Here is a 13757-nt window from a genome sequence, read left to right on the forward strand (position 1 = left end):
AGGTGATAACGCGTTGATCTCAAATTAGTTCCGTCGTATATCATATTATATCGCTTATAATTAATATATATAGTGCTTTCAATCAGCTTGTCCAATAATATTGACAGTATCCTATAGTATATATAATATATGAAATGACCCGGCCTATATATGAAAACCCAATCGGATGGATCAGACCAATCAAATTAATCCTTCACTTTCTGTATTCTCCGCTAGCTAGCTAGCTAGCTCGTTCGTTCTAATCCATGATGCATGTAGTGTCATCCTTTTTTTTCTTTTTCTTTTTTAAATGAAATATATATATATGTATATATATATATATATATTATGAGAAATCATATTTGTAGTCATAAATTAATGTGTAAGCATCGTGTATTCATTTTGAAAAAATTAGATAAATATAGAATCTACATAAAAAAAATTAATTTTTTAATACTAAACTCCACTCATTTTTAAAATGAGTGCTCGATGCTTACCTAATACATAACTGTATCTAATATTATTCGTATATTATATACTAATTTTTGAATCGATAGTACTCAGGGGGCCGGGGATCATGCGGTGCGGCGAGGCTAGCTAGCTAGCTGGGGTCATTTACAACAGTGGAAGAAACTGATCATGATCATGTCATCGAGACTTGAGTGAGTCCACTTGGGATTTTCCACGAGGACCCCTCATTCTTATGAAAAGCCTATATTCATCGAATGTCATGGGTGCGTATAAAGCAGGTTTATCCGGTGCGAGAAGCTCCTTTACTGGCTCTATGGGAATATCACTCTTCGGATTGTAGAAGAAAGCGAGGGAGACCCGCTCTTTGGCTGCATTTACAATGACTCTATGCTCCACGCTCTTGTATATTGCATTGCTTATAACCTAATAATTATCAAGATCAATATCAAAACATATACACGTGTGTCATGTGTACGTAAGTATGACTAGGGATCCAATGACGACAAAAGAGCACGCCAATTAATATTAATGTGTAACGTTAGTTAAAAAGAATATATTAACAAAGACTAGTACTAATTGACACTACATATATATACATCAATTAATTTGGACATATTAATTAAAGTACTATTATTGGTCCATATATAATATATATGATATACATATAAAACCTTATATATTAATATAATATATATATATATATATATATATATATATATATAATGTTGGCCGTGAAGGGATTATCACCAAGCAAGCAAGCTGGGGAAAAAACAAACATTAATGTCTATCTAGCTAGTGGGTGATGATCATCGATCATGACATGCATCTACTAGGACCCAGATCATTTCAACATGTTAAAAACATGCCATTGCTTAAGCACTAGACATATATTATTAAAAGTGAAAAGGAAATAGCTAGCTAATTCATCAAGAAATTAGAAGGGATCACAAATTAATCTATTATTTTGCAGTACGTCATGAGCTAATTAATTAATTGGCCGAGTAAATTAAAGAGTAGAGTGAAATGGACACCTGATGAGAAATAATAATGTTAAATATGTGTGAAAAATTATATACAATTGGGAATAAATTAGGGGATAATTACATTTCTCTCCCTACGAATGATCAATTGTCGTCTCCCTCAATACTTTTAATTAAACTAATAATTCGATCGGATCTTATTTTAAATTTTCAGTATTCGTTACGTACCCTTCCATAAACTATATATCGTCTTTAACTAATCCATTCCATTTGTGTATGTAGATTACATCGTTTTGACAATTGAATTTAAAACAATTTTAATTTTTTGTTGTTGAAAGCTTCTTCTCCAATAATAATAATAATAATAGCATGCAATAATAGTAGTGGTCGTTAATTGAATCAATACCGCAGAAACGAACGCGTTGGCCTGCCCGAAGGCCAAATTCAATGCACAAATTAGAAAGGTCAAAGAAAGTACGCTGGAAATTAATATATATATACAGAACCTTGAATTATAAATCATCAAAGATGAGCATTACAAAATTAAAGAGGCACAAATTGAAGCAAATTAAATGTGCTAAAAAAAAAAAAATGAAATTGTACGTAGTACTCTAGCTACTATTAACTTCAAATAAGAATTACTAACTTATATAATTAATTATTATATATTATATTGCATTTAATATATAACTTAACTTCAATTTACAAATCTTTTTATTTAATAACATAATATCACTACAAGATAATTGCTCATTTGCTATCAGTTATTTTATGTGAAAATGATTATTTTTCGTTAGAATGTATATGTTTTCGTCGTAAATAATCATTCTCGTCGTAAATAAGTTGTCACGGCTCATTTTTCTTGTAGTGAATAATGGAGAGTGGATTAATATATAAATGGCTAAAGATGAGCAAAGTATATATTTTCATGCTTCCTAAGTTAATAATTGATGGCCGGGAGGTTTGAACTCCTTTTGATTACCAAGATTAATAGAGAGAGAGAAAAAAAAAAAAAAAAAAAAGGACAAGGCCTAGTGACGTTTTTTATAAGTTGCTTTGACCAAAAATTAGTGATGACAGGTTAACAGCCCAGTACTAGAACATGACCATATATACCATGTGCGAATGGTTCTGGATTTTTAGCCAAACACTACTTCACATCGCTTATACAGATAATATTGGATAAGAAGGAAGCTGGGAAAAAAAGGAAAAAAGAAAAAAGCAATATCATATATAGTCACCTGAATTTGGTCGCCAATATTGACGATAAAAGCGTGGGGAGCCGGTTTGACAGTAATCCATTCGTCTTCTCTACGGACTTGAAGGCCGGGAACTTGATGATCTGGAAGGAGCAGCGTCATGCCACCTGGGTCCGAGTGGGATGACAAACCAAGGGCCAGGTCAGGCTGTGGACACTTTGGATAAAAGTTCACCCTTAGACAGGCTCCAATATTTTGGCCGCCGAATGCGTTTTGAAGAACATCCTCTTCCAATCCAAGGTTTATAGACAAAAGTTTCATTAATCTCCCACACAGCTTCACTAGTTCTCTCCCATACTCATCGAGCACTTCCCTAAAGTTGACAAAACCCATTCATCAAAGTCAATAATGCTAAATAAAAGAAATAAATAAACAGAATATCATTCTTTTATATTATATATATATATATATATAGGTTAAAATAATTACTAGCCGGCATATATATGATAGTGGCCGGGACACCATGCGCCATGACCATTATATAAGTTTAGTGAAAGCGACAATGACCTATAGTAATATGAAACCTATACCATGATAACTAACCCGCAGACTAAGTTATTCTTGCCAAACTTCGATCGTTAATACTAGCTCTAGAAAAAGAAGTTTATTCTATGAACAAAAAAAATAAAAAAAAAAACTTCAGGTGGGATGGTTGAATAATCGTACCTGCAATCAGCCGGGAGGGCAGGCCATTTGTTGCAATCCTTCAACGATAATGGAAGGTAGTGCAGATAGTAGTAGTCACTCCAATCAAGAATGGCACCCTTTTCCACCCCAAGTCGGCTACCGTACCCTTCATAAGTTTTCGGTGAGTTAGCATAAACGTGCTTTATCTCCATTGGCAAGTGAAAGAACTCGCGCCAAACCTCTCGGGCACGGTCCAGTAGTTGGGGATTAACTCCATGGTTGAGGATTTGGAAGAACCCCCACTTTCGACAAGCCTCAGATATTTGGCCAAGTATGGTGGCACGAAGATCATGATCGTCTCCGTCCAAGCGTTGAAGATCGATGATTGGGATATTAACATCGCTAGCATCAGTTTGTTTAGCTGCTGTTGGCCTTTCAAGTGGCGGCTTGATGTATCGGTCTGGAATCACTGGTACTTCACTTTCGGACAAGGATTGGACGCGAACTATTGGCTCGGGCCAATCTACCGGGCAATTCATGATGTTTTAATTACGTTTGGCTTCCGAGGTTTATCCAAGTTAACGAAAATATATAGAAGTCTCGATTAGTAAAACAAACAAGTTCGAAGCATTCCAAGTACTTCACAGAGAGAGAGAGAGAGATTAGAGAGATATATTGATCACTGGGTGCATGTGGGAGGGATAGACGTTCGTGAATTAAAGGAGCTGGGACAAGGGTGGAGTGGTGGAGATGATATGGACGTGAAAGAGAAACGTGAAAAGTAAAGGGGTTTTTCTGAAGCGTGTGGGAGTAGTGACCGTGCGAGAGCCAAAGGTCGTGTAGATTTTTGTTTGTCCAAACACTACGGTTTTGCATGGATGTATAGATTTTTGTCCTTCGTGCTGCTTTGCTGAGGTTCGTGACGTTCACACTGCACAGGCCACAAACAAATATTCGGGAAAGATGCATATATACATGAATTCATCACGCAGATGATCAGATTAGAACGTACTCTTGATTAATATAACTGATCATCATGTCTAATATTGAACAGTACTTGAATATGACAAGAATATTAATGCATGGTCCCCATTTCGGCGCCGTGAACAACTTGATCATTTACTTAATTTATTAATTATATATTCTTTCTGTCCATATCAAAAATCAATATTGACAAAGGAAAATAGTACTTTGCCTGTACAAACTTGGCTGCATATATATTTATCAAGATATTAAGATACTGCACTGCCGACCGCCGGGCTACATGTACATAACGCGTGTCTAGGAATTAATAATCTAAAATAATTGAGTCACTAATTAGCTGCTTTAAGTTCTTAATTTAAACAAATAAAAATTCCAACATGTTTTTAGCATGTCGTGAATTAATAAAGACCAGGATGATCAGAGAGAGAGCCGAGAGGGTTGTAATTAATCCAATGTCTTTTGTGTGGGGCGGGGTCTCAGCTTTGGGCAATTTATACGGGGGCTAAAATATTTTTCTAATGCTGTACCGTTATAATCAATTTCAGCATGTATATATCCGCCATTCATACAATTTCAAAGTTAGTGAAATAATATTGGAAGTGGTAATATCAGTTTTTGGCATCATAACTGGATGGGTAATGGGTCCATTGCATCTTTGGATTTTCCTGTCATTTTATCAAATCTGAGATTAAATGATTTACGTTCTGCAGCTGGTTGACAGAGAGACGAGATTTAAATTCTTCAAAATCCTGTATGCATCATGTTGTTAGTTTTCAAATGACTCGTACAGAAAGTAAACGTAAATCTGCACAAACTACTTTATGGGTTAACAGAATGAATGCATGTCAAGGCGGGCCGATTATAAATAATATGCAAGTTAGAAGCTTTCAAATTAAACCCACTACTTGATTTAAGTTACCGAATTGGTACGTAATCGTCACATCAACAGAACATATCACTCACGTTTTTGGTCCTGTAAGAAATGTGTGAAACGTGACAATTAAAATTCTACGACGTGCAAAGAAGTCATTCAAACAAATAATGTATAGAGTGGGGCAAATATGTCGGTCCACTCTTACAGCTAGAGTACCATTCAGTGATTTTATTTTATCTTGTTTTGTTTTTATGTTTTTTTTTTTACATTTTTTTAATACATTTAAATATTTTTAAAAATAAAAAAAATAAACCAATACACTTAAAATCACTTCCTTAATCATTAAGTAAAAAAAAAAAAAAAAAAAAATTTGACCAACGGTCAAATGGAGTGGTCAAAGTAGAGAGGCAAAGTAATTTTATTCCTAATGTATATATATAGCCTATAGGCACTAAACCAAATCTCCTTTTTTATTTTTTAGATTGTGGTAGGAAAAAGTATAGACTTCGTAAGAAATTATATGCTTTCCACCAATTTGTATTGTGGGAGACTCGTGGAATAAAACTGGTAGGAAAAAAAATTTTTTTTCCACCAAATTCTGATTTCTTAGGAAAAACCATCATTTTTGCCACGACATGAACGGTAGATAAATAATTTTAATTTTGTAGCAACTAAGTTCACTGATATCAACTCATGGTCAATAATAATGCATTTATCCATGGAAGAAGTTCATGGAAAATCAAGTATATTCATAAATTTCATTCGTGACAAAGGATGTGTCTTTTAAGTTTTACCTACCAATTTGATCATGGCGAAAAATTATTTCGGATGATCAATTATGTTGGAAATAAGCAATTCCCACCACAATTATCTAGTATGATGTGGTGGGAAAAAACTCTTCTCATTTCCCATGGGAAGAGATTGTAGCAAAAAGTGTTTGCCCATGACATATTTCCTGAGAAATATATAGTTTCCACAAAATACTTATTTAAGAAGAAATATTATCGCGGGAAATAATCACTTCCCGCAAATAAAAAAGTACTTTTCACGAGTTGCATTTGCGGCAAATGCTAAGAGATTTCAGGAAAAAAAAAATTGTAAAATAAAAAAGTGAGACTGGGCCAAAAATAATCATAACAAATAGTTTAATATAGGCTAAAATAAATATATCTGAACCTTGGAGATCCAAATTCACGCTTATAGTAATTTTAGAAAAAAAAACAAGTAAAATTTTGTGCTAACATTCACAAGAAAAACTTCTAATAAGAACCCAAGAGAGGAAACTGTCCAAACAATTTATACACATACACCACACAACCACAAAACTTTATAGGTTACAATTCATGGCTCCACAAAACCACAATCATACAATCCATATAATCCATTCAAGTTTTATAAGATCAACATACAATTCATTCAAAGTACTCATTTATTTTTACAAGCTTCATCCATCACACAATCCAATCAAGTTAGTATACATGAAAAACTTCAAATCCTTTAAAAAATCTTACATAACATAAATCTAAGGCAAACAAGGCATGAAACTAATTTAGTTACAGCACTCCATACCATCACAATTATTTAAGGCAGTACAAAAACACAACAATTGGATTTGAGAAGCAATGAAGTGTACACCTTCAATTTTCACTTATGAAAACACAAGATAATCAATCTCCCCCTCCCCAAAAGAAAATAAACAGAACTAATAGAAGTTGGAAAACAGAGAAGAAACACACCTGAACTCTACTTTCTTCATTCCAAGTGCTAAGGCTATGAAGTGATTTCATCTCCTCAGCTCTCTTTTCATCCACAACTAGTCCAAAACTATTTTCAGAGCAAACTCAAAATCCTGTGAGGTGCAATTGAGTAGTTAAAAACATTTGAAATAGTAATTTACATAGATACAAATCTGCCTAGGCCCTCAACATCATACCATACACGTTTATATACACTAGAATAATGCACTTGACACACAAATGTAAGATTTTTACCATGCTTAAGGGCTAGACAGCGGATGAGGTGTGCAGGAGGTGCTGTTGTGTCCATGGGTTGCTCGTGGTGGTGTTGCGTCTTGGCTGGAGACAGCGATGGTGGCTCACGGCAGCGGGGAAGGCCACTATAATTAGAAAATTGTGGGGGGTGTGCGGTGGAGACCAGCGAAAGAGACCATGCAAGGGAGAGAGATGTGGGAGCTGGGGTGGAGCGACAGTTGGTGACTAGCGGAACTGTAGGCGGCTGAGGGTGGCGATGGTCATGGCTAGAGACGATGAAGGTGCACGGATTTGCTGAGATCCGAGAGGGAGAGGGAGAGAAAGAGAATCGATAAGAGGGCGAGGGGCTGAGGAGGGAAGACCCACGATGGCTCGACGGCAAGGAGAGTCATTCGCAGTGGCACAACAAGGAAGAGAGGCTCGATAGTCGCAGGGAGAGAGAGAGAGAGAGAGAGAGAGAGAGAGAGTATCACACGGGTGTTTGGGGGGGGAGAAAGGAGTGGAGGATTTAATTTATTAGTATTTGCGATGGCTTTTTATCGTCGACATAGCTCATAACACTGTCGCAAATATTAATAACATGAATTAAAAATGTTAGTCTATTTGCGGCGAACTACAGTCGCCACAAAACATAAAAATCTCTTCAAAAAAGTTAATAACTCATGACGAAAAAATAATTATGGTAAAACTATTTACGGCGAGACAATATCGCCACAAAAAACTAATAACCATGTAGCAAAAACTAAAAATCCATGAAAGGAACATATTCTTTGTAAATTTATTTATTTACGGCGATTTTTAATCGTCGCAAAAAAAAATTATTTCATGAAAAAAATTATATTTTTACAAAATTTTACTTATCAACGTGATCTCATGATAAAAATGTTGTATTTTTTTCACGAATAATTTCCGTATCATAAGTCTATTATTTACTACAATCGTATGTATTGGAAAAAGAATTCGCATAAAAAATCTATATTTGTTGTAGTGAGGTGGTTGTTTCTCCATCGTAAACGTGGATCGATGCCAAAGGGTAAAGGTGATTTGATAGCTTATTCAAAAATTTCAGAAAATTATTTTCAATCAAAAATATTCACTATAAGAAAAATAGATTTTTATAATCATTTAATTACGGTAAAAATATCATTTATGATTAAAATAGACTCATTTTGACTGTAAATAATTATTTCGTTGAAATTAATTGGCTACAAATAAACAATTTTCTTATAATGATTCTAGATCATTAATTTAATCTAGTATTTAGATCATCATGTCAATGCAGGAAAGTGTTACTGTTTATATAATATCATGTCACTGTATAATTGATCATATTTTCTCCAATGTCCTGAGTTTTATTTGGTACTTATAAATTAGATCCATGCGTGCCCCAAACTACTTCAAAAAAGAAATAGAGAGAACGAAGAAAAAAGGATAAAAATCTGAGTACTCTATTCATGATGTTATTATTATTTTTATATTTTTTAACCAAAAAAAGGGAGAGTCTATTCATGTCATGTGAGTTGCAGGTAACCGGATGCAGGATCGGATCATATACCGTTTCTATCAGCTTTATTTATTTTGAACGGATATGATCTATTGGGGACCCCAAAATAAAGGACATGAATGCAAGATACTCCGTACGTACACCCATAGCCAACGAAAAAAGTGGCACGTCTATGTATGTTTAGTTCGCTACCTGATCAACATGATCATCTGGGTCCGACTTGATCAATATTAATCAATCAAAGTAGATCACTTCAAAAATTTAAACTTCACGTCCTATTGTTAGCGAAACTGTCTTTTTCTATATTGTATTAATGTGCAAATTAAGGGAGAATAATATATACTTATATATATATGAATAGGGCTATAATATATTTTATAATTACTAGTTTTACCGTCCGTCAATATATATATGATAATAATTTCATGTGAATATTAGAATTTAGACGTACAATTATCCTTCATTTTATAAACAAAATTCATGTAAAACTAATTATATTATATATGTTTGATTACTCGTAAAGGAAAAGTACTGTCTTGTATTGAAGAAAGCGAAAGTGGAATATGCTACCCGGCCCTGCATTTTGATAACTGATAAGGGTATATATATATATATATATGTGTGTGTGTGTGCGCGTGTGTGTGAGAGAGATCAGATCTTGCATTAGTTGATATTGAGAAGTACTTCTTGCTTTTTATAATATTTTAATACTAGAATTCCAATCAAATTAATGTCCCTTTGAAGTATATGGATCATCACGTAGCTTTAGTTATAAATGATACTATCAAAGCGTGTCACCTAAGGAAGGAGATTGTAATATCCTATTAAGACGGTTGGAAATATAAGAGAAGATCGAGATTGTGACACCCGTTCTATCATTACAAGAAAAATAAATTTTTGTGTCTATTTATTTGCGACGAAAAGATTATTTGTGATCAAAACAGATTTATTTTAACTGTAGTTAGAATTAACTGACCACAAATAAACAGTTTTCTTGTAGTGTATTGGCCCTAAAAATATCAACTAAAATGCATGGTTACTTAATTTGCGATATATATTGGTGAATAGCCATATAATTATATATAGGTATCGATAATGATATTACTTAGGCTAGGTCGTATCATTTATATATGCTGTATATAATCATTATAATCTTCTCCAACATATAATTGTACTGCTTGCACAAGTATAATCTGCATACAAAGCCTGCAACATCATTAACGGTGACACGCATGAATGCATATGTACACCCATTGAGTTCCACCTTTATAAGCTTTGTGACAAAGTTAAGCACCGCTCTCATGTAGGTGTACAATACTTTGCAAAATTATATTATTTTAATATAAAGCGGATGATCCAGACCTTCACATAATTAGTTTACTAATCCCTTATATTCTAACTACCTAGCTAGCTAGCTAGCTAGGTCTATAAAATATAAATCCCCACATATGAAAAAAACAACATTTGATTATAATTAGCAACCAACTGCCATTAACTGCCTTTTCAATTTGAGTGAATCACTTGCCACCTCGGCAGATTTTAATGTATTAGCATAAAAAAATCATAAGCCTACAGTGGATCGAGGTGTTCCAATAGCCTAGATTGTCTGTACTCCAGCCACATATATATATATATATACACATACACACATGATGATATGCCATTAATACGCATCCCGTTGGCCCACGTGTTACACTTATAGTAATTTTCAATTGTATTGCAGGAATATTGCCCAACTTTCAATGGCTATTATATAGTGTAAACATCACGATGTCGTACTCAGTATAATACCAGCACGTGCATAATTAAACAAAAATAATTTAATCTGATCGGTGAAGCGATAAAGATTATTTCTTTCTTTCTTTCTCTTTCTCTTTTGTTAGTTTTTTTTTTCTCTTTATCTGCTCTCTTTCTTTCGAGAAAGAGAGCAGAAAACTAGATTATTGCAAGATGGAGCTTTAACTATCATGCACTTCTTTTAGGAATAAGGATAACCTTAATTTGTTTTGGAATGATTTGTCACTTCATCTCCCAATTTGATCTAATTTACATCGCAAGGACCAATAGCTTTCTGTCTGTTGGAGTTTGATTGGTAGATCTTGACTGGTTCTGCATATTAATCTTGCAGGTTAAATGCATCTATCAAATCATGTCTGGTTTGATGCATATCTACTAGTTCATGATGATCATGTTAGGATATTATACGAAGGTTCTTGCGAAAATTAGGATGTCTAGCGCAACAGATTATAAATTAATAATAATATATATTGACCTGGTCTGAAATCCACATGCATGATCACCATGATAAATTACTCTCATACATACCATCATTTAAGGCTCGAATATTATATTTATATATATATATATATATATAATATGATTAAAAACTTAAAACCAAAGCTTCATAATTTCTAGCTATGACTATATATCATTTCATTGGATAACTTAGCTAGTGGCCTATAGCTATAGCATGTGGCAGTGTACGTATACTTCGTTTGGTTGCTTGGAAACATATATATACATACATATATATATATATATATATATATATATATATAAACACACACTTCAAATAGGATAATAACAACATCTACAAGTGCTAAGGAAGTCTTCTTTTCCATGTTTTATTTCTTTAATAGGGTGATCTGTAAAACAGTTTGGCTTACAACAAGCGTACAAAAACGTCACATTTATAAACAATATTATAAAAGAAGGGAGAGGGGGGAGTAAAGAAAAACAGTACCGGCCAGCTCTGACTTATATCTACGTTTCACACCTGGTAGTTGATTGGGACCATTAATTAATTCCAATTGGTGCATGCATGCATGCATGTACCAATTATATATATATATATATGAGATAATTAACAATCATAGCTAGCTAGAGATAATGATCATGAGTTTAATTATAACACTCCCAAATAATTCACTATTTTTTCTATCGTTTTGAGGGGGGAAAGGCCGCTAATTTATACGTGAGCCTAGCTAGCTAGTGGGGGCCTGATGTGGATCGATCATTGAGGCACCGTTGCTTGCATTGTACTGCACTTGAGCTCCATGATGGTGACTCAACAAGTACTTCTTCTTTGGCTGACTAAGACATGAAACTTCTTTCCCGTTTAGGTTTAGCTGTCGATAACATTTGAAGTTCGAAACACTCAACATTGAGAACGAAATGAGCACATGTTTTCTGCACAAAAGTTAAAAGGGTTGGAATTTGGAGAGAGTTTTTCATTGAATAATTCAAATGAAAGGGAATCAAAGTATCAAACTCATCAGAAGATGTACGTGCTAGCTTCTGATGCATGAGCGTACAAAATTATTTGAACCTTTACTCACGGCAATATTGTTTTACTGAATGCATGGTTGAAAATTCCCCGCACTTTGCGGAGTAAGCGTCACGAATCATGAGATATTATTAATTTTAGATTAATTTTATTATAAAATATAGGCGTTTTCATTATAGTATCAACTCTCATGTAAGACGTCGTATTCATAATCAGTTTTGTGTTCTGTACGTGCTCCAAAGCGAATACCAGTCGACACTTGAGTACTACTCGAAAACAATTTAAAATATTGCTTCCAATAGGAAATGAAGGAAGAAAGTATTCTAAAACATGGCCCCAAGAAATTTCAAAGAAAAATCACTTTTTGGGCATGTTCTCTGTAAGTATCAAGCACTCATTTTTAAAAAAGATAAATAAATATAGGATTAATATGAAAAAAAAAAATTAATTTTTTAATAATAAATCCTACTACTTTTAAAAAAAATTATATAGTATTTATATAACTCATAACTGTATCTAACATTATTCTTATTGATACAATTTCTTTAATTTATAGTATTAATGTGATTTTCAGGGAAGAAATTCAGGTGAAAGAAATTGAATATTTTTCCCTCAAAATAGAAAAATCAATCCATCCTCCACAATGATAACGGGCCCCATAGAGGGGAACAATTAGTGGACATGGGCCTGACCCAGATGAAAATGACCTCGGGGTCAACTCGGGGTCAAAGTTTTGACTTTAGTTTCCAGCTCTCTGGATTACATATGGCCCTAACTCCGGCGAGATATTAAGGCGGATGAATGTTGACCCAAAACAGGGGTGTCGGCTACAACTAAGGCCAGACAGAAGCATGGCCTTCAGCTAAAACTTGGCCCAGTACCACAACAAGCCCAACGCTCGCCATAATAGGCCATGGAAAGTGCTCAAAGTTCAGCTGTTGTAAATGGACCACACAATCTGACGATTACATAGTCTAGAACTCTGACACAACTAGAGCTGCTCATAATGACTTGTTCAGTGAAACCATAAAAAGTTGACAAAATTGAATTTGGACAAGCAGTCGAAAGTACCATTCTTAAATTTAACTAAGCTTGCGTTTGAGTGAATTGATTTGAATTAAAATAATAAAATATTATTAAAATATAATTTTTTAATATTAATATTATTTTATGATTTGAAAAAGTTAAGAGCTTGTTTATTTGAAGAGATTAGATGAAATGAGATGAGATTAAAGTTAAAAAGTTAAATAAAATATTGTTAAAATATATTTTTTAATATTATTTTTATTTTGAAATTTGAAAAAATTGAATTGTTTATTTTATTTTGTGTGGAGATTTGAAAAAGTTGTAATGATGAAGTGAGATGAGATGAGATGTTTCTTGAAAACAAACGAGGCCTAAATTATTTATTATATTTTATATTAAAATTTAAAAAAATTATAATCATGAATTGAGATGATTTTAAATTCCTAACATTCCTTAGAGAAATCTTAAAAGAAATCCTACACTACGTAATTCTATTTGATTAAAATGTTATTTATTATTTTTATTTTTTTATTTAAATATACATATTTAAATATTAAGGTAAATAAAAAATAAAAAAAATAAATTGAAGGTATTTAATATAAAGGTTTCTTATATAATTTCTCGCTACATAATCTAAAGGTCAGTTTGACTGGACCTTCTTATAGTATAATTAGTTGTGACCGTCAATCATTCCAACCGTATGTCCCTTAAACCAATGTAACTCTCATGTGCAGCCAGCAAATATTAAATGGAATCTAGCGTGACACAAGAGAGGA

The 13757-nt window shown here is 33.4% G+C and overlaps 1 protein-coding gene across 1 annotated transcript; it reads right to left on the minus strand.

Moving 5' to 3' along the window:
• Window positions 1–449: 449 nt before the first annotated feature.
• LOC121246423 (probable 2-oxoglutarate-dependent dioxygenase At5g05600) lies at window positions 450–4143 on the minus strand. The gene is made up of 3 exons (XM_041144579.1): window positions 3356–4143; window positions 2672–3002; window positions 450–873 (listed from the first exon to the last, which is right to left on the minus strand). Exons 1-3 carry the CDS (start codon window positions 3853–3855, stop codon window positions 628–630), a joined length of 1077 nt encoding a protein of 358 aa, XP_041000513.1. The 5' UTR covers window positions 3856–4143; the 3' UTR covers window positions 450–627.
• Window positions 4144–13757: the final 9614 nt, after the last annotated feature.

Source organism: Juglans microcarpa x Juglans regia, chromosome 1S (assembly GCF_004785595.1).
Source record: "Juglans microcarpa x Juglans regia isolate MS1-56 chromosome 1S, Jm3101_v1.0, whole genome shotgun sequence".
Lineage (NCBI taxonomy): Eukaryota > Viridiplantae > Streptophyta > Magnoliopsida > Fagales > Juglandaceae > Juglans > Juglans microcarpa x Juglans regia.